This window comes from Myotis nattereri, assembly GCF_964212035.1.
Source record: "Myotis nattereri genome assembly, chromosome: 3".
Lineage (NCBI taxonomy): Eukaryota > Metazoa > Chordata > Mammalia > Chiroptera > Vespertilionidae > Myotis > Myotis nattereri.
In genome coordinates, this window is record NC_138077.1 from 54118837 (window position 1) to 54141035 (window position 22199).

At 47.7% G+C, this 22199-nt stretch overlaps 1 protein-coding gene across 1 annotated transcript in view; it reads left to right on the forward strand.

The window, feature by feature from the left end:
• Positions 1-7903, forward strand: part of ZDHHC19 (zDHHC palmitoyltransferase 19) — a gene marked incomplete at both ends in the record, with an annotated part of 38685 nt that extends 30782 nt beyond the window's left edge. The window contains one exon of the mRNA XM_081085976.1: positions 7745-7903. Within this exon, the coding sequence (XP_080942102.1) occupies positions 7745-7903 (159 nt within the window). The remainder of the gene's footprint in view (positions 1-7744) is intronic.
• Between the last annotated feature and the right edge of the window lie 14296 nt (positions 7904-22199).

The following is a 22199-nucleotide window of genomic DNA, read 5'->3' on the forward strand; positions in this document are numbered from 1 at the left end:
CACGCCCCCTACTGAGGATCGAGCCTGCAACCCAGGCATGCGCCCTGATCGGGAATTAAACCGTAACCTCCTGGTTCATAGGTCGATGCTCAACCATTGAGACACACCGGCTGGGCTCAACTTTCTTTAATTTTAATCCTCACCCGAGGACATGTTTTTATTAATTTGAGAGAGAGAAAGAGAGAGAGAGAGAGAGGGAGAGAGACATCAATGTGAGAGAGAAACATCTATTGATTGCCTCCTGAAAGTGCCCCAACTGGGGATAAAACTCAAGGTATTTGCCCTGACTGGGAATCAAACCCGCCACCCTTCGGTGTAGAGGACAATGCACAAACCAACTGATTTACACCAGCAGGGGCAACTTCTTTTATTTTTTATCTTTAAGAAAGATAAAGCTTTTGTTAAGCCAATCCTATTCTTTTTACTATCTTGAAGCTAAGACGTGGAGGGGACAGCAGTGCTACTTAGGCCAGTGATGGCGAATCTTTTGAGCTCGGCGTGTCACCATTTTGAAAAACCCTACCTTAACTCTGGTGCCGTGTCACATATAGAAATTTTTTTGATATTTGCAACCATAGTACAACAAAGACTTATATTTTTGATATTTATTTTATATATTTAAATGCCATTTAACAAAGAAAAACCAACCAAAATATGAGTTCGCGTGTCACCTCTGACACACGTGTCATAGGTTCACCATCACTGGCTTAGGCAGTCTCGACTCTGCCTGGGAACACGGCTGACACCACCGGTGTAGGCTCACTGAATTTCTGTCACCTTCAGAGGCTTCTCCAGTCATCTCCCCTTTAGACTTGGAAAAACTCGCTCTTGGCCACTCAGCAAACAAAGGGCAGAGCTGAGATCCAATCCAGGCCGGCGCCGCGGGACCGGCCGGTGGCGTCAGCTATTGTGGCCCCTCCGTGCTGGGCACCCACCACACGCCCAGCCTTTTGGCTTCACTGTGGACACAGAGAAAAATGAAAATCCTCTGTAATCCCACAACCCAGACCAACCACTATGGGCATGTTGGCGAACGTCCTTCCAGTCTTTCTTCTGTCTATCAACATGCACATGTAATAAAAATTACCACCACACTGTTTTGTGACTCTTAGCAGCTGTATGGACACAAAATTGACTAACCTGGACATACTTGAAGGTGCACAATTTGCTAAGTTTTGACACGGGTGTACCTGTGAAACTGCCACCACATTCAAGATACTGCACACATCTGTCACCCCCAAAAGTTTTCTTGAGCCCCATTCATATCCCCCTTTCCTTCACTCTCCTCACAGTACTGACATCATCTTGAAACTCAGCAGGGAGAGGGTGATTGCTTGAGCTCAGGCTCTCAGTCAAGGCATGCTTCAAGGAAGGCAACCAGTCTCACCTTCTGCAGGCCAAAGGCTGCGTTTGATTTGTCAGCTTCTTGCTGCAGCTTGGCCTGCTCTCCAGCACCCACTGCCCGCCTCCCTGGGCTCCTAGCCCTCCTCCTCTCCCCTAGCCCTCCATCACACAGACCTCTCTCCTTGTATCGGAATCTCCCAGCTCCCTAAAGTTCACCCTGCTTCCTTCTCGGGTTCTGGAGCATCATCCAAGAAGGTTGCTGCGGTCCCTAGTCACGGATGTTACCGGTGTGCTTTAGCTATTGATGCCTAATCTTCTCTCTATGACTCAGGGCCACACCTGCAACCTCGTTTGCTAATGTAAGGTGGCAGATGGAGTGAGCAGTGTGGCGGAGGGGAGACCAACCACAGTGGTTTTACTGGAAACTTGCTTTCTTGCAAAGACCACACTTGTCCTCCAGCCTCAGAGCGGGGTGGTGCTTGTGTTTCTGCCTGGCCTATTGGCAGTCTACCATGCCACCGATTTATTAGCGAATCAGGGCCTGACGCAGCCTTCTCTCCTCATCTGACATCAAATCAGCATCATAGACGCTGTACTTGTAATTGTTTTACAGTTGTCAGAAGCCTGGCTCACACATTTCCTCTTCTGATCTTCACAATAACCTTGTGAGAAAAGCAGGTTCTTCCCATGGCCGATGCTTGCTACACAGCCGTCTCAAAAATCAATTCCTGGTCCATTAATGATGTGACAGGCAGAATATAAACCATTAAGAAGGGAGTGTAGGAGCATATCTCTGTGACCTTGAGGTCCAAAGAATTTTTTGAAAGCACTGACTGTTAAGAAAAGAATGAACAAATCCTACAACGTGAAAATGAAAGCTGATAATATATCAATGTAGGTAAATCAATTGTAGCGAGTGTATCCCTCTGGTGGGGGACGTTGCGGGGCGGGGGTGGCTGTGCATGTGTGGGGGCAGGGGCTGTTTGGGAGCTCTCTGTACTTCCTGCTCTGTAATTTTTCTGTGAATCTGAAACTGCCCACACATATAAAGTCTGCTTAAAAGGGGAAAAAATAATGAAAACCTTCTGTTCCTCAAAGGAAGCAATCAATAAATAAAACAAAAAGCTATAAATAAATAAATAAAGAAAACAAAAAGATGCAAAATAGGAAGAGATGACACTTGTAAAACATAACCAATACAAAGAAGTCTTACAAATAAGTGAGAAAAAAGACAAGGAAAATGCAACTCTTTTGCAAAAGAGAAGACATGCATTGTCAGTAAACACATAAAAAGATGCTGAACTACTTTAGGAAGCAGGAAAATGCAAATTGAAGACACTAGGAAATACCATTTTACACCGGCCAGATTGGCAAAGGGGATAGCAATTAGAATCACCTTACCCAGGCGAGATTTGCATTTGCCCTGTACCAGAGGGGCAGTTCCCCGTAGGGTACACTCTGCAGGAAGTTCAAGGCAGCTCCCTTTGCAATGTCAGAAAGATGTGTCAGCAAGCCATATAACTTTACAAGGTAAAATGGATAAATGGTGGTATCCTATATAATAAAAGCGTACTATGCAAATTGTCCCCTTGACCGATAGTTCTTCCAGGAGTTCGACCAGGGGGCGGGTCAGCCGGGGGAAGGGAGGGAGGCCCCGACCCACAGGCGGCAGCAGCTAGGGACCCTACCAGTGCATGATTTTTGTGCACTGGGCCTCTAGTATCTTATAATGGAAGATGGCAAAGAAAATGTTAAACCTCAGCTTCATTCATTCACAAGTGAATTTTTTTTAAAAAATATATTTTATTGATTTTTTACAGAGAGGAAGGGAGAAGGAGAGGGATAGAGAGTTAGAAACATCGATGAGAGAGAAACATCGATTCAGCTGCCTCCTGCACAGTCCCCACTGGGGATGTGCCCGCAACCAAGGTACATGCCCTTGACCGGAATCGAACCTAGGACCCTTCAGTCCGCAGGCCGACGCTCTATCCACCGAGCCAAACCAGTCAGGGCCACAAGTGAATTTTAAGACTATAGTGTGGAACGATGTATTCCTTTTCCTGGGGCTGCCAAAACAAAGTTCCAAAGGCTGGGTGGCTGAAACACAGAAATATATTCTCTCAGGATTCCAGCCAGGTTGACCAATAGCTGCAGTGTTCTCACCACAGTGGAGGCTAAAAGTCCAAGATCCAAGCACTGGCAAGGCCCCGCTCCCTCTGAAAGCCCTAGGGAAGGGTCGGTTCCAGGCCTCTCAGCTTCTGGTCATTCCTTGGCAGCATAATAGCAGTGTTCACATGTCATTCTCCCTGTGTGCGTGCCTCTGTGTGCAAATTCCCCCCTTTTATAAGGACACCAGCCATCGTGGGTTAGGGCTCACACTAATGACCTCATCTTAATTTGAGTAGCTCTGGGGAGACCCTATGTCCAAAAAAGGTGACATCTGGTAGTACTGGGGTCCTGGGGGTCAGGACTCACAAGACAATCTTTTTTCTTTTTTATGTGGGGGAAACAATTCAATCCATAAGAAATTTTAAAAGTGGCAAGGTACATATAATGAGACAACATTTATATAAAATTTAAGGATACATAAATACATAAAAGTTTAATGAGCTGTAACCGGTTTGGCTCAGTGGATAGAGCGTTGGCCTGCAGACTCAAGGGTCCCAGGTTCGATTCCGGTCAAGGGCATGTACCTTGGTTGCGGGCACATCCCCAGTAGGGGGTGTGCAGGAGGCAGCTGATCGATGTTTCTCTCTCATCGATAATTCTAACTCTCTATCCCTATCCCTTCCTCTCTGTAATAAATCAATAAAATAAAATATATATTAAAAAAAGTTTAATGAGCCAGGCTGGTGTGACTTAGTGGTTGAGTGTCAACCTATGAACCAGGAGGTCACAGTTTGATTCCCATTCAGGGCACATGCCCGGGTTGTGGGCTCAATCCTCAATATTTCTTAAGCTGACTGGCAAGTGCACAGGTTTGTTTAATATCCTATATAATAAAAAGCTAATATGCTAATTAGACCAACAGCCAAATGACCTTCCAGAAGACCATCCGGATAAAGCCGGGACTGCAAGGGCCAAGCCCCTTGCACAAATTTCATGCATCGAGCCTCTAGTTCTTTATAACATTTAATATGTTATTTTTATTTATAATGAATGTAATTAAGAAAAATAATCAGGAGAACAGACTTGGAGGCAAGTATAGATGGCACTTGGCGGAGGGGGAGGAGGGAAAGGGGTGGTGGCTGGAGGAGGAGGAGGTTGCACACTGTACATGTGAACAACTAAGTTCAGAACGGGGATGTGGGTCAGCCAGGCTCACACAGCCGGCCTGGCTCAGCCAGGGGTGGCACCCAGGTCCTGGACCCCTAGCACAGGTCCTTCCCTCCCCACAGCGGCTGCCTCTTGCTTATGGTCATCCTCAGGATAGTTGGATACAGGCCCTCAGGTTAGTCCCCATACGCTACCAGAACCCCACCATTCTTGGAGCCTTGGAGCTAGAAGGGACCACACTGCAACCTCGTGACACACTTGACTGAACTCTCTTGTCCTCTTATTGTGGTGCAAAGCCAGTGTCCAGTCATGTGCACGACGGTGTATCTTTTTATTATGTACTAGAGGCCCAGTGCATGAAATTCGTGCTGGGGGGAGGGTCTCCTTAGCCCAGCCTGCACCCTCTCCAATCTGGGACCCCTCGGGGCATGTGAGACTGTCGGTTTAGGCCCAGGGATTGGGCCTAAACCAGCAGTTGGACATCCCCCTCACAATCCTGGACTGCTGGCTCCTAACTGCTCACCTGCCTGCCTACCTGATTGCCCCTAACTGCCTCTGCCTGCTGGCCTGGTTGCCCCCAACTGCTCCCTCCCCCCTCCCCCCCCCCCCAGCTCCCCGCTGCTGGCCTGGTCGCCCCACGCAGCCTATTTGGTCGTCCATTCAGTTGTTTCGGTTGCGACAGTCACTTAGGCTTTTATATAGATAGATGCTGAAGTGTGTTCAGGTCCTTGTGAGCAATGAGTGGTGTGGTGAGAACATTGCAGCTATTGGTCAACCTGGGCTGGAATCTGACTGCATTTGCTATCAGTTTGACCCTTAGTCAAGTTTTTTTTTTTAACCTTTTCTGAGCCTCATCTGCAAAAGGGGGCTAGTGCTCACCTCACAGGTGATACTGAGGACTCAGGAAATAAGGTGAGTGCCAGCACAGGGTCTGGCACTCAGCAGATGCTCAGTAAAGGTAAGACACCCCCCCCCCCACACACACACACACACACTCCATTTCTTGCACAGAGCAAGTCTGGGTCTTCTCTGCCTCTCTCTGGCCAAGTACAGACCACCTACCCGCTTGCCTGCTCATGGAAGGGCCGCCTGTGCTGCAATCTGAGATGTGGTTTCAGGAATTTACTGCAGGAGAGGCGTCTGAGCTGCTGTCCTGTAGAGTTTTACTGGTGCCTCCTTAGTGCCAGGATGTGGCCACAAGGCAGTTGTCACTCAGGCTGTCAAAAGATGGCCCCAGCTGACCCCGCAGCTGTCCTGGACCCTGGCACTTGGTCCAGTGAGCTGGAGACTGTCCTCTCTGCGGTGACCCTCCCTGGGGTGATGGACCAAGCTCAGTTTTAGCTCAGTCCATCCATCAAGTAAAAGGAATATTATTCCTCCTGCATGCCTCACTTTCCTACTCTGTAAAATGACAGGGTAAATGAGGCCATGGCTCAGCCCTTTCCAGCAGCAGCGATTCTGGACTCCTTGTAAGAGGTCATTCGAACCTGCAGAGTTAGCCCATAGAAACACAGGGCCCCTGTTTTACTTTGTTTGATTTCCAGAGCATTTAGTTCCCCAGCACCTGCAGGAGCTGATCTAACAGAAGTCAAAGGAGAGAAAGTCTGGGTCCTTATGAGCAGCGGAAGGGCAGAGAGCCGAGCACTGGGCCAGCAGCGGCCCCGTCAGTGTGTGCCACTGGCCTCCAAATACTCAGTTTTTGGCTCAGGAACTTTACTTCTGGGAAATTATTCTAAGAAAATGATCAGAAATATGGGTCATAGGGTATAGATAGGATGTGTATCACCGTATTGTTTAAAATATTGAGAAACTTTAAACCACCTAAATGTTCAGAAATCAAAGACCACTTGAATAAATTTTATTAGGTCTCTATGATTGAACACAGGGAAGCTATTTAAAAAATCATGATATAGGAGATTTTTTAAATGCTCATAATACAGCTAAGTGAAAAAGTTATATATATATATATATATATATATATATATATATATATATATTGAATGATATAAATTATAGATGGAGAGTTAGATATAAACACCTATATGTTCAAAATAGAGAGGAAGTATATCATGTTATTATCTCTGGGTAGTAGAGTTAAGGATAACTTTTATTTCTTTATGAACTTTTACATATCATTTATGAGATATATTACAATCTTTAGCTCCTTAGACTTTTCTATAAGTTTAAGATTTTTTAAAATTATTTTTATTGATTTCAGAGAGGACAGGAGAGAGTTAGAAACATCAGTGATGGGAGAGACTCATCGATCGGCTGCCTCCTGCACGCACCACTCTGGCCAGGCAGGTTTAAGATTTTCGTTATTTTTGTGGGTCAGCCTTTATTGGTGAGCAGGCAGGTGGGTGGGGGGTTCCCATGTGAGTCAGGACGCTGTGGAGGAGCAAGCCTCAGGCCCAGCTGGGAGGGGGGTTTCCTCAGTCACCACGGACACAGATGGGAGTGATGGGAATGGGGCTGTTACAGCAACTCCCGCTCCATGATGGTCACCCAGACACACACACGTCCCCCATCCCCCTGCATGGGGCTGGCAGAGGCAGTGAGGGGAAACCCTGAGGGGCGGCCATGAAGTCAGGCTGCACCAGGTCACACGGCCTGCGGTGATGTGACAGGACTCGCTTCAGCCAGGCAGGCTGCCAGGCGTCAGGCGACCTTCTGGAAGGGCAGGGAAGCAGCAGAAAGCAGCCTCAGGAGGTGAGCTGTGGAAGGAGGAGCCTCAGGGGAAAGCCAGTCTGCCCACCACAGCCCCCCTCCCCACCCCCCAGCACCCCCTCCCCCGCAGCATGATGGACCACAGGCTACATTAAAATGCCCAGGGGACATGGAGGGTATGGGTTGGGGTGCAGGGAGGGAACAGGGAAGGGATGAGCAGGGGACAGCAGGGGCTCCCGGCATAACCTCGCGGCTCCCCTGGGGTGCTCTTAAAAATAAGAAACAAAATTCCTAAGGAATGGAATTCTACGTAGAGAAAGCCCTAGTTTAGTTTCTTTTAAAAATGAGAGAAAACGTGATTTGAAGCCACAGTGCGGTCCGCTTCGCAGGGTAGTTTCCTGTAAGAGGAGAGGCCTTGGGATGGCGCAACCCCCGGAACGCAGGCTCCTCGGCACAGAGCACAGAACGGGCCTGTGCGGACTCTTCCTCTCGCCTGGCGCGCTCCGCGGGCCTCGCCCAGGCGGACGTTCGTGCCCGTGTGGTTCACGTGGTGCCCGCTGCTCCTCGGAGGAGCAGAGCCCGTGTCCTCGTCATCCACCGGCTCCTCGGCTTCTAGATGACGAGCTTAAGTGCCCATCTCGATGAAGGTGCTGGTGACCAGCAGCTGCTCGGCCCCGATACCCAGGGCGGGCCAGAGGGCATCAGGCGGTTGCCCACATGCCGCGTGACAACGGCTGGCCGCGCCCTCTGCGTTGGTGCCATTGCAGGCATTCTTGCCAGCGTCCGCCTCCAGCTCTAGGCTCCGGGTGTGCAACTCCGCCTTGGCCTCCGAGGGCAGCGCTCACCGGCTCTGGGAGAGGCTGGTGAGAACCTGGTCGCACATCGTGTGCCACACCCAGGGGCACCCAGGGGAAAGACGGACTTGCAGGCCAGCACAGCCGTCTCCCCTCGGCGGCCTGCCCTGCCTTCCTCACAGCCTTCATCTTGGGGGGCCGTTCACACCCACCGGTGGTTCTGCCTGCAGCTGCGAGAGGAAGTGCAGGAGTCCCTGGTACTGCATTGCCAGGTGGGGCTTCCTGTCCTCGGCAGCACCCTGTCCCCCTTGTCCAGCGGGGTCCTAGCATCTCCGTGTCACTGTCGTTCAAGGCGCAGGTGAGGCACATTTTGGCGCCAACATCAACTATGGAAGTCGAGATACTCCTCGCCCGGAGCCAAGCAGGGTGAGTGAGCTCCAGAACCAGGAGTCGTGCCTGCCACATCCCGCGTCCCTGTCGCCAGTCACCAGCCACCCGCCCCTGGCGCTCTAAGAATCCGGAGGAACCCTGGTGCACTGCTGGCGGAAATGCGAACTGGTGCGACCTCTGTGGAAAACAGTATGGAATTTCCTCAAAAAATTAAACAAAATCTCTAAGGAATGGAATTCTACATAGAGAGAACCCTAGTTTAGTTTCTTTAAAAATGAGAGAAAACGTAATTTGAATCCACAGTGTGGAACTCCCATTTGACCCAGTGATCCCACTTCTAGGAATATTTCCTAAGAAATCAGAAAGAATATAGGCACCCCTATGTTCATAGCAGCACAATTCACCATAGCTAAGATTTGGAAACAGCTTAAGTGCCCATCAACAAATGAGTGGATTAAAAAAAAAACTGTGGTACATCTACACAATGGAATACTACACAGCTGCAAAAAAGAAAGGACTCTTACCATTTGCTATGGCATGAATGGACCTGGAGAGTATTATGCTGAGTGAAATGAGCCAGAGAAAGATAAGTATCACATGATCTCACTCATATGTGGAATCTAATGAACAACATAAACTGATGAACAAAAATAGATCCAAAGACATAGATGCATGGATCAGACTGTCAACCTCAAAGGGAAGGCAGGAGGGGGTGTGTGGGTGGGAAGAGATCAACCAATGAACTCGTATGCATATATGTATGCAAAACCCATGGACACAGACAATAGGGTGGTGAAGGCCTGGGGTGGAGGGCAGGGCACAGGCTAGAAGAGATCAATGGGGGGGGGGGGGGGAGAGGACATATGTAATACTTCAACAACAAATATATATATATATATATTAAGCCCTAGCTGGTTGTGTCAGTGGATAGAGTGTCAGCCTATAGACTGAAGTGTCCAGGTTTAATTCCAGTCAAGGGCAATACTTCAGTTACAGGCTCCTGGCCCTGGACGGGGGCATGCAGGAGGCAACAAATCAATGTGTCTCTCTCACTTCTGTGTTTCTCTCTGTCTTTCTCCCTTCCACTCTCTCTAAAAATCAATGGGAAAAATATCCTCAGGTGAGGATTAAAAAAAAAAAAAAAAAGAACCTGGAAGGTGGGCCAGGTGCATGTCAAGTTTAAGATTTTTGATAAATATTTATTTTACCTGCAGTAAAACAACAAAAATGTAATGAAGCCCTAACTGGTTTGGCTCAGTGGATAGAGCATCGGCCTGCGGACTCAAGGGTCCCAGGTTCGAATCTGGTCAAGGGCATATACCTTAGTTGTGAGCACATCCCCAGTAGGGGGTGTGTAGGAGGCAGCTGATCAATGTTTCTCTCTCATTGATGTTTCTAATTCTCTATCCCTCTCCCTTCCTCTCTGTAAAAAAATCAATAAAATATATTTTTAAAAAATGTAATGAAATTTTTAATTTATTAACAGTGGTAAAAATTTTTAATAGTAATAAAATACACAGGACAAAATTTACCATCTTAACCACTTTTAAATTACAGTTCAATAGTGTTAAGTACATTCACACTGTTGTGCAACCAGTCTCCAGAACTCTTTTCATCTTGCAAAAATGAAACTGTACCCATTAAACAACTCTGCATTCCCACCTAGGCAACCACCATTCTACTCCTTATCTCTATGAATTTGACTGCTCCAGGTCCCTGTTACAGAAAACCGAAGAAGAACCAAGCAACACTTAGAGAGATGGAGTTACATTTAATATTATGTGCGGGCCCAGAGGAAAATGTCTCTCAAATTCTGGGCCCCGTCACACAGGAAGTTTCTTGTATTTATATTTTTTACCCTCTTTGTCTCCCAAATATGGGGTTTTCCGGTCCCCTTTGCAAGTTCTTAAAGGGCCCTATGTGCTGGGGCTTTGAGTCCTCAACCAAAGGCTTGGCCTGGTGCCAGCACTGATAACTTCGTCTGGAGAAGGTTTAATGGCCTCTCTGAAATGGGAGTAGTCTTATTTTCCTTATTATTTAAGCCAGTAAACATTTACAGAAGCCAAAATGCAGGGTTAAAATTACAAACAGCAGTTTTTATATAACATGGATGCTTCACAGACAGTATTTCTCTTTTGGTGACTGATTTCTTTTACTTAACACTAAAGGCCTGGTGCACGAATTTGTGCACGGGTGGGGTCCCTCGGGGTGGCCTGCGGAGATCAGGCCCCAGCTTGCATCCCCAGCCTCACAGCCCTGCAGTCCCACTTGGCACCCCGCCTTTGCCTGGCACCGCCTGCTCACCTGCTCCACCATCCTGCTGCGGTCCATCGGGGCGGGCAGGGCCTTCACTGCCACCCACTGCCAGCACCTTGTTGCCGATGCCCGCCATGGTCCGTGCCGCCCCCTGGTGGTCAGCACACGTCATAGCAAGCGGTCAAACTCCTGGTCTCCTGGTCCAATGACAGCCCAAGGGGACAATTTGCATATTAGGCTTTTATTATATAGTTTGATTCATCTATGTTGTAGCATGGTTCATAATTTCATTCCTTTTTAAGGCTGAATAATATTCCATTATCTGTATATACAGAATTGTATCTATTCATCTATAGATAGACACTTGGGTTGATAATTTTGTGGCTATTGTGAATAATGCTACTATGAACAAATATCTCTTCCAGACCTTATTTGCACTTCTTTTGGATCTATATTCAGAAGTGGAATTGCTAAATCATATGATGATTTTACTTTTAATTTTTTTGAGGAAACTTCATACTGTTTTTCATAGTGGCTGTACCATTTTACATTCCCCCAACAGTGCACAAAGGTTCCAATTTCTCTACATCCCAGCCGATGTTATTTCTTTTATAGAGTCAAAAACTGTCATTTTTAAAAGAGGACGGAGCAGCTGAAAATTTGCCTGTTCCCTCTGAGTGCCAGGCGCTGATTCCTGGGCTCATTGCATCGAGGTTATGCTGAGCCTCATTACGCAGTTCCAGCCTCCTTGGAGCTTGTGGTCCAGCCAGGAGACCTGCCCCGGCTGCGATCCATCACCCTGGACCCCACTGGCAGGGCCTGGCCACGCACCCTAAGCTCATTTCAAAGGCCTCGTGCCAGAGCTTGAGCTGCAGAGGGTTTGTAAACACCCTGTAACCAAGGGCTCTAAAGGGGTGCATTCAGGCCTGGCCTGGCAGGCACAGCAGAGTTCGCCATGGCACACTAATGGCTTCTTTGCTTCTGCATCACAGCCAGGAAAATCCCATGCCTAGACTTACATCTTCCTGGTCTGGTCTCTGGGCCGAAGCAGGAGGCGTGGGGCTGGGTTGTCCCCAGTGAGAGCTCATCCCAAAGGCTGTGCATAAAATGGTGGTCCCTGTTCAAACTGGGGCATTGACATTGACTGGCATCTGTTCCTGGGCCCCGAGGAAGGTCACATAGGTCGTAAGTGGGCAGCAGAGCAGTAGGTGGGGCACAGCAACCTTAACGCTGTGCATCTCCAGACAGACCTGCGAGATAGCCTCCTTCATGGCCGATGCCCGGGCATGCTCCACATCACAGAACTTCCTGCATTTGCTTTGAAATAGCTGGAGGCAGAGGGATGGCCTAGCCGACCTCTGGAGGGCCCAACCAGCCCAAGAATGTCACTTCTATGCTGGTGCCTATCGTAAATATTTATGTGTACAACACAGTTTATTATTCATCCTATTTTGCTTTCTGTCCATGGCATCTGTCTGTGGGACCAGCAGGTCTCTAGGACTTCCCTTTTGGAATTAGTAACATCAGTAGCTCCCATCTCTTTTCCTGGCCTTTGAACCTTCTGCTGGTGGTTAGTGGCGAGACAGAAGACACGGTGAGGGATAGGCCATTGTCAACGCCTGAGACTCTCTCTCACGCTGGGGAAACTGCCTCCCTTCCTGGCTTGTGGAAAACCATGGTCACCCCTGGTGACTTTCCTCAGGCAGAAGCGGGGAGCCATGACGCATGGTCACTGTTACCGATTGGGGTTACAGGCTGGGACCTCAGCTCTTCTCATCGACCCAGAAAAGATTTGAAGGTCAACGAAAATGAAAGTAAAGCAAACTGGGATTTACTGAAAATATAGTCCAGTAAAGAGTGAGCCAGTGGAGAGACAATGGCCCCAAACTCCTGGGTTATATAGTTTAAAAGAGGGATTTTCTGGGTGGAGACTTTCATTTTCATTCAAGGATGATTGACAGAAAAGGGTTATATAACTATGTTTCTTCTGTGCATGCCTTACCCATAATGCATACCAAAAAACCCACAGGGGGATGGGGGGGGGGGTCAAAACCACAATGCAATTTTAATTATAATTAGTCCAGAACCCTTGTAAGGTCCCATTGAGGTCATGTCGTTTTCCTCTGAGCTTGCGCCAAGAACCAGCTGGTTCCAAACCTGCCCGCTGGTGGTCTGCTGGCTGCTGGGCGGCCCATAGAGAGGCGGTCTGAAGGCAATGTTGGTACGACCCCTGTTCAGGACCCCAGAGCAAGCCCCAGCCCAGCCACTCATGTCTAACTTCCTACCTAACAACTAGCCTGGAGGAGGCTTGTGGCCATCTCCCACAGTGTCTGCCCTGTGCCTGAATCTCCCAGAGGCGGCAGCTGCCCTCTCTGTAGGACCTGAAGGTCAGCAGGAGGGTCATGGAATGGCAGCACTCCGGGCCGACTGCGTGGGCATGCAACCTGTGCGGTCACTGGCCCTGTGCTCAGAGGGCCCCACACTTAGTTGAAGGCTCTGTTGTCTCTGAAATTCTGAATATTTTAACGAGGGGTCTCACAAGTTAGGTAGCTGGTCCTGATGTGCCTCTTCTAAATGGCAGCCCTGCAGCTCTGCCCCCTGGAGAAGGAATGACAAGACCTTGCCACACCGAGGTAGCTTTGCCACCTCTGGAGGCCACCACTTTGAATTATCCGCGTCTCTCACCACACCCTGCCTGGTTGGAAAGTCATTGCCTACACGTGCCATCCTAAAAATAGATTGCAAACCCCTAGAAGGCACAGACCAGGCCTCCACGTGGCAGAGTGCCTGGCGCTTGGTAGATCAATGTTGGTTGAAGTAACTAACCACTGAGGACGTCAAATCACATCAGGTTTTTAGCAGCAAAAGAAAACAAAGCAAGTGATTCCTGAATAGAAAGAGTTAGATTTTACCAGGAAAGTGCTTGGGCAATAATGTGATGCTGGATTATGCAAAACCGGAGCTGGTTCCTGGCTAAATGTCCACATTGCTTCATCTCTGGAAAGGCACGGATATTATTGAACACTTGCTGTGTGTAGGCACTGGGCTGTGAGCTCTAACCCACCATCTCCTGTGCAAACCCACAACCTCTGAAGGAGGTACTTGTTTAGGGACCCAGCGAGCTTGGTACCTTGCCCAAGGCTGCACACTGACAGGTAGAAGAACAGTGATTTGAATGCAGGTCTGATTTTGTTGTAGGCAGTTAGGCAGACATGAGCAGAGCCAGGACGATGGGCCAGGTACAGGTCACCAGGGTGGAAAGTCCTGGGTGCCTAGCAAAGGACAATCAATTGTAGGGTGAGACCTTGGTCCCAGGATGACCTTTCCTCCCCTAGCATATTGTGTGTCCTGTAGTTTGGACGCCCTGACCTTTCCTCCTTAGAGAGAACACCTAGGCCGTCGTTGTATTTCAGCTCCAGGCCCATGCAACAATTTCAAAGGCCTCCTTACTGCTGTTCCGATCCAGAGGCGAGCCGGAGATAATAGTTTAGGACCAAAAAGCTGAGGAGCATGTGGATCGGAGCCTGTAGATTCTTGACCCGGATGTATTTCTGCAAAGAGTGATGTGCAAAGTGTGACGCTCTCCTCTCCTGTCTGCAGTGTGGGGAAAACAATAGCTCCTACTTCATGGGTTGCTACGAAGATTGAGGCAATCAGTGATGATTGAGACTTGCCACAAGGAGCTAGACTTTGGGGTTTGGGACTGCCATTCCCAAAGTGGGGCCTCACTGTTGTCTGGAGACTCCCTGAACTCAACTTTGGAATATTAATTGAGTCTTTACCAAAAATGCTTGGCACTCTGTCTTGCTCCTCTGGTTCTTGGTTGCTTCCCCAATATCCATTGTCCCTTCTTCCTTACTCACGGAATCCTGCACTCTGCTCTCCCAGTCTATCGTGCCACCAGGGGAGACCATGTGACCAGTGCTGGCCGAGGCCAGGCTCTCTGGCACAGTTCCCTTCTCTTTCTTCCTACTTTGAAAAGATTCCTGATATTTGAAACAGCAGCAACTATATTTCCATAGAGAAAGGCCAAGAGAACCTCTGAGATGCCAGTCCTGACACTGCTAACACCAGCCCCAGCCCACTTTCAGATTTTCTGTGTGAGACAAAGAAACCTCTGTTTGTTCAGGTGCCTGTAAGTCAGGTTTTCTGTTGCTTGCTTCCATATTTACACTTTCTTCAGCTTCCACTCTTGTGTGCCCTCAGGCCCTTGGGGGACTCTTGGTGCTGGAGGGCTTCTCTCCTTATTCAGGCTTTTGTCAAATCTTTTTAAAAAAAAGTTTTTATTGATTTTTAGATAGAGAGGAAGGGAGAAGGAGAGAGAGAGAAGATCAATGAGAGAGACACATGGATTGGCTGCCTCCTGGGGTTATCAGACCTTTTCGAGCTCTTGGGTCCTTATCATTCTCTGACCACGCATGATGTGCCCAATTTTTCAATTCCCTTCTCTATTCTGATCTCAATTTCCCATTTTCTTTGGTTAATCTTCTCCTCCCCCTCAAAACCACCTTCCTGTCATGCACACTGAGTCAGGTCCCCTCCACACATCATGTGGCACATAAATCACACACACATGCACATACCACACATCTCCCGCCTGGCCTCTTTGTCTTTTATTTTCGTTTTCTTGATAAATGGAGAGCTACAGATCCACATATAATTTTAGAGACAAGAGAGGTTGCCACGGGGACCAGACACCCTCACCAGAGCACAGGGAGCAGGCCCTTTCTTCCTCCCCAGCTCTGCCCAGCCGGCCTGCCTGAGGGGGCAGCTGCCAAGGAGGGAATAAGAACAGAACCTCTTCTGGATTCTTAGTGGCAATGTCTGACCTTGGACGCCAGGGCTTCCAGGCTGCCCTGAGGGCTATTTGGGGATACCTCCCCAGGCCCTACCGCACTGAGCAAGCCCAGAGCTGGCCAGAGTAGCTGATACTTGAGGGCATCAACTATTTCCTTCTGCCTGGACTCAAGCCTACTGAGACCATGCTGCTCCGTGCAGGGGCAGGAAGGTGGAAGCTGTAGCTTTGCCAGAGAAAGGGGTGAGCTGTAAGGAGCCCCTGGGGCTTGGCTCACTGCGGAGGTTGGGGGGATGGCTCCACTCCTTTGTGGGAACACTTTCCCCAAGGGGACTTCTACCCTGCCTGGCTGACTTCAGGGATTGTATAAGCCCTGGCTGCAGGGAGCAGCTCCCATGGTGTGGGCCTGCCCTAGGTATCAGCCGCTCTGGCTCCTAAACCACAAGCCTGAAAGCTTTCCTGGCTTCCCCTACTCTTGCCCCCACGAGCACCTCTTCTGTCTGGGAGCCTTGCTGGGAGGTGGGTAATTTAAGCTTTCTCCTGGGTGTCAGGAGGCTGAGGGCTCACAGGCTGCCCCTTGGGCACTCAAGGCTGACGGGTGAGATCTGCCTGTGGTCATGCCTGGTCAGCAGCTGCTGGGCATGGCTGAGGGTCAAGAATGGAGGGGAAGGGGGGGGTGGTACCTGTACTTTAAAGGTTCCAGATTGAGCTGAGGCCTTAGATGGCACGAGGTGGGCTCCAGTGTATTTTGGAAAGAGATCTGCTTCTTGAGACCTGCCATGTGACCTTGAGCAAGTTGTTTTACCTTTAGGAACCCGTTTCCTTTCCCTTGAAAGCACTCAGCGGACTCTGCGCGTCCTGCAGAGGGTTTCTGTAGCCAATGGTGCTTCCCTTGTGCACCTCTGGCCAATCCAGACCCCTCCTCTACTGCTCCCTCTGTGGACCCATGGAAATTTCCCTGCAGAAGCTTCCCACACATCATAGCAAGCACAGTACAACATGCCGGCAGCCCACATTTATATATATATATATTTTAATCCTCACCAGAGGTTATTTTATTGATTTTAGAGGGGAGGAAGTGGGGGTGGGGGAACATACATGCCGGATAAGGGATCAAACCTGAAACCTAGGTATGTACCCTGACTGGGAATCGAACTCACAACCTTTTTGGTGCACGAAATGACCCGAGCTACCTGGCCAGGGCCAAATATTTTTTGTTGTAAGGTTGTTTGAAAGGATTTTAAGAAAGTTGCTTTATAAATTCTTTGGCCATAAATAATTTACTAAATTTTGATTGGCTGTTTTTTCAGCGACCATGGTGTATATTGGAAATTCTTGTAAAATGAGAAAAGCTACAAAGAGTTTCTAAATGTGGTGGCATTGTTTTAAATACTCCATGAATTAATTTTCAAGCCATTAGCAGCTTAAAATTGGCCTGGTCAAAGTATTTATAGCATGAAAATCAGCAAACACTATAAACCAGTGTAGTGTTAATTCATTGATTTCTCTATCCTCCCACCCCCACCCCACCCCCTGCAACTGATTTACCCCCAACCACTGGGAAATTGTTTTAAATCTTTCCAGGTGATTCCAACGTGTAGCCACAGATCTGGGAGAAATTCATGAAGGAATCCAGACTCAATTCCACCAGGAAGAATGAATCCCTGTGAGAAAGAGGGAGTGTTCCCCTAGGGAAGTGCTCCCTGTCTCCGGCCTCAGGCCTTGTTCTCGGTGAGTCTTAATTTAGATCAAGGCCTGTTCCAAAGGGGTTTAATCTCTTCATGTTTGTGTATTTGCGCTGTGGTCATTTGGTTTGTTTTTATTGTTTTACTGCTGCCATTTTGTTCTGTAACCTTTAGTCTATTTATCGTGTTTATTTTACTTCTCTTTTCATCTTTTACTACTCCCTGGTTCTGTTGGCAAACAGGTGAGGGGCCGGCCCAGCAGGGAGGACTGAAGGCCAAGCAAGCACTGCTCAGCCTTCCTGCCACGGCAGCAGGTGGCCCGGGAGAGTCCTTGATCTTGAACCCAGACAGTTAGGGTCTGTGGGTGGCCTTACGTTCAAAGTCAGCTCCCCATGATTCCGGCCTCTTCCGCTGAGGAAGTCTGTGAGCCCAGGAGACCTTCCTGAAGTCTGCTCAGCAAAGCCCAGCCTCAGAAGCAGTAGGAAGTGGGGCGTAAGCAGGGAGTTATCCGCAGAGGCAGGATCCATCAAGGGTGGCAGGGCTGGTGGAATACAGGGAACAAAAGGAACAAACCAGGTTTGTCTCAACAGGGAGAACTCTCTAAATGTGCTTGCAAAAGGAATACAAATGGGTATGATGGTTACAGATTATAGGCAATGCAAAGGTGGGCACCTCCATTGTTTGGGCAAGAAGGTTATTATCTTTCTAGGATAATCGGCAGCTCCCAGATAAGGAGGGTGGATGGATTTCCAGGTTAACTCCCAGGTCCCGGCCAAGTTAGAATGTGCTTTCTTTAATCAGAACAAAACAATCCCGGTTAACAGGGCATGATTAATGTTTATTACAACTATAGCTAGTCTCCACTATTCGATTTCTCCCACCTGCCCCGAACATTTCTAACACAGTAGGGACAAACGGTGTTAAAAATCTTACTATTATTAGGCAAAAGCTAACACAGTAAGAATTATGACAAATGGTCCAAGGGAGGAAAAAAACTTTAGTTCTCACTAATCCCAAGTCAAAGGGTGGGAAAAAATGAAACATTATTGTGGAGGGTTGTAGCCAAATACTTAAGAAAACTAGGTAAATTCAAGATTTATTTCAATTCATAGGTGAAAAAGAAAACTTTGAAATAATTGGAGTCTAATATTCACAGTTGTGTATTATAGCCTATTGAAACACATTTCCCCCTAAAGTCTCCCTCATTTATATTAAAGAGCCAAAATAAGACCAACTTATTTACTGTATTAAGTCTAGTTTCAATTTGGCATAAACACAATAAGAATAGCAATTGATCATATAGGCGTTTTAAAATCTGGAATCTCATTATTGAGTTTTAATTAACCCTTCAGGGCAACGAAGCCAGCCACCTAGTTGCCATCAAGTTTGCCAATATTACTTATAGACTTGGGTGAATTCCTCAAGTTTTTTTTAAAAAAATAATGCTTTTATTGCTCAGCTGGCATGGCTCAGTGGTTGAGCATCCTCAGTGTGGGGTGTGCAGGAGGCAGTCAATCAATGATTCTCTCTCATCACTGATGTTTCTATCTCTCCCTCTCTCTTCCTTTCTAAAATCAATAAAAATATTTTTAAAAAAATAAAAAAAATGTTTTATTTTTACAGAGAGAGGAAAGGAGAGGAACAGATAGAAACATCAATGAAAGAGGAACGTCACTGATTGGCTGCCTCCTGCACGCACCCCTACAGGGGATCGAGCCTGCAACCCAGGCATGTGCTCTGACCGGGAATTGAGCTGGTGACCTCTTGGTTCCTGGTGAGCCACACCGGCCAGGCCCTCAAGTCCTTGATGTTCCCAAAATGTCTTGAGGTTCCTTTCTTGCCATCTCTCAGGAAAGCAACCTTCATTTCTTATCTGAGAAGACTGTCATGAACCACGTGACCAAGCTAGGTATCTGGCTTTCTCCAAGGGGCTCTTATTGGCTTCAAAGTCAGTCTCCATGTCTTTTTTCTTCTGCTAGGCACCCAGGGCTTTCCATCCTAGTGACGTTCTGTGCCTGGCCCATCCTCCTTGCTCTGCTCACATCTGCCTAACTGCCAACCACAAATCCATAAACAGTAACCCTTGAGGAGGTGGAGACAGGGACAAGGATTGAAAGTGATGGGCAAATAGATTTTAGATTAATTGGTAATGTTCTGATATTTTAAAGAAAATTCATTTACATATGTAATTACACTTTTTAAAAGTCTAAACTTTTTTGTGTGAAGGCAAAGCATAGGGCTTGGAGTTCGAGGGTATGGATTGAAGTTGTGTTTCACCTCTCATTACTACCTGCCCATGGGGCTGCTATTAACTGCCTGCCTTCAGTTACTACCTGGGTGGAATGGGTCTGATAAACACAGTGACACAATCGGATATTACTTGGCCATAAAAAAGAATGAAACCTTTTGGGACAACATGGATGGACCTAGAGGGTATTACACTATATGAAATAAGTCAGACAGAGAAAGACAAATACCATATGATTTCACTTATATGGAATCTAAGGAACAAAATAAATAAACAAACAAAACAGAAGTAGACTCATAGATACAGAGAACAAACATAGGGTTGCCAGATGAGAGGAGGGTTGGGATGGTGAAAAATGTGAAGGGATTGAGAAACACAGATCGGTATTTACAAAATAGTCACGGGGATATAAGGCACAGCGTAGGGAATACAGTAAATACTATTGTAATAACTGTATATGGTGCTTTGCCACTAAGGTCAGCACCACCCCCCCTAGATTGCATTTAGAGGAACTGGGATTTTTATGATCCACAAAAAAGAAAGAGAAAGCTTACTCAAGTGTGGCCACAATATAAGCTTGTAGGTGGAGAGACATGGCCCCCAAAGGGAAGTGTTAACTATAATACCATCTTGCAATTAAATCTTTTCTGTAGGAGGGAAGAGAAGTACTCTGAAATCTCATATATTCAGGCCTTCTTTGCTTTAAGAAACAATCAGAAATTATGTCAGTGATGAAAAATTGAACCCTGGCTCTTGACAGCATTGACCCAAAGCAATACTAGAGAGTCAGAACCCCTTAAGAAGGTGACGGGGCCTACTGGCCCACCGAGAACACCAGGGCCATCTTGTCCTCCTTATCCAGGACCCCCAGGAGGACCAGTCCCACCTCGGCCCTAGGGGACCTGGGCCACCCAGACCCCCGGCTACCATCTGCGCTCTCCAGGCAGTGGCAGGGGGAGTGTCTGGACCCACCCGGGTCTAAGGATGGTTTTCCATACAAAACGTAAGACAAATTAAGATGGATTTACAAAAGTTCTCAGATGACCCTGACAGATACATAGATGTTTTTTAGGGACTGACACAAACCTTTAATTTATCATGGAAGGATGTAATGCTTCCTTCAGTCAGACACTCTCAGGATCAAAGAAGCGGTCAGTTCAACAGTTTGGGAATAAAAATTTCTTAGTAAATGTCAGCGGGGCCCCCATGATCAGCTTGAACTGTTCTTATCTGAGGACTTTAGAAATAGCCCCATTTGTTTAGTCAGGCCTTAACTCAGGATTTATGTCAATTGAACCACCTGCAGACCAAAGCATACAAAGGTCACTATATTCACTAGCTTACATGATTCTAGATCATAGAAAGGCCCTTCCTACTGTATATATATCAACAACCCTTTTAAAATAAACACTAGAATACAGTATATTCTTTTTTTTCATGTATTTTATTGATATTTTACAGATAGGAAGGGAAAAGAATAGAGTTAGAAACATCGATGAGAGAGAAACATCGATCAGCTGCCTCCTGCACACCCCCCACTGGGGATGTGCCCGAAACCAAGGTAAGTGCCCTTGACTGGAATTGAACCTGGGACCCTTGAGTCCACAGGCCGATGCTCTATCCACTGATCCAAACCAGTCAGGGCAGGATATTCTTAAATAGGCTGCATAGGTAAGCAAACAAGTGTCCCATTCTATACCTCCTAAAATTTAGGCCCAAACCTATGATATACTGCCTATACCTAGCATTATTGTTTGGCCTTTGTATACTCAATTGTCTAACTCAATGCATATCAAACTCAAAGGCTAACATGGGCCAAATAAACAAGGTTCAAGGGGGGGAACCAAGAAGGTGGCATAGGTAAACACTGGAGATTGCTGCCTCGCATAACCACTTCAAAAATACAACTAAAAGACAGAACGGACATCACCCAGAACCACAGGAAGGTTGGCTGAGTGGAAATTCTACAACTAGAAGGAAAGAGAAAAGCATACCGAGACTCAGAGGAGGTGCAGTGCAGAAGTAAAATACTAAGGTGCGGAGGTGCATGTGGAGCGGGCTGGTGGCTGAGGGCGCAGTTGTTGTTTTCAATCAGGAGGGAGTCTCAGGCTCTGAGCTCCAGTTCTGGGTGAGTCTCTAGGGACCCAGACTCATACAGGAGAAGCAGGACTGTCTGGCATCAGTTGGAACTCGAGGGCAGCTTTCTCTCAGAGGGGCTTTCAGCGATTACTGGGACATTGAGAAGCAAAGCCTCTGAGGGCAGGACTGAGAGAAGCCATAACTGCTAGCCCCGCCCTGTTGATCCCATGGGACCTGCCCTGCCCAAGCCCTGCAGGGAGGCTTTGGCTGGATAGCCACAGGCAAAGGCTAGATTAGCACCTCCCTAGAGATCCAGGAGCCAGGAAACCCAAAGGTCAGAGTGGGACCATCCAGTTTGAAGCTCCATGGAAACATAAAGGACACACTTGGGGGCAGACTCAGTGAGCACCAAAGCCCCATTGAAGCAAGTCTTGCCCCAGAGGGGTGTCTCCAGCACAGAAGTTCTCCCACTGCAGACACAGCTGATTCTGACAGCCAATTGGCCTGGAGGCCAATTCCTCCCAGTGATACCTACAATAATCAAGGCTTAACTACAACAAGAATGTGCACAAAGACCACAAGGGGGTGCACCAAGATTGTCCTCCTCAGGTAATTGGGGAGGCTGAACCACTGGGCCTTAGAGGACACTTATCACAGAAAACCAC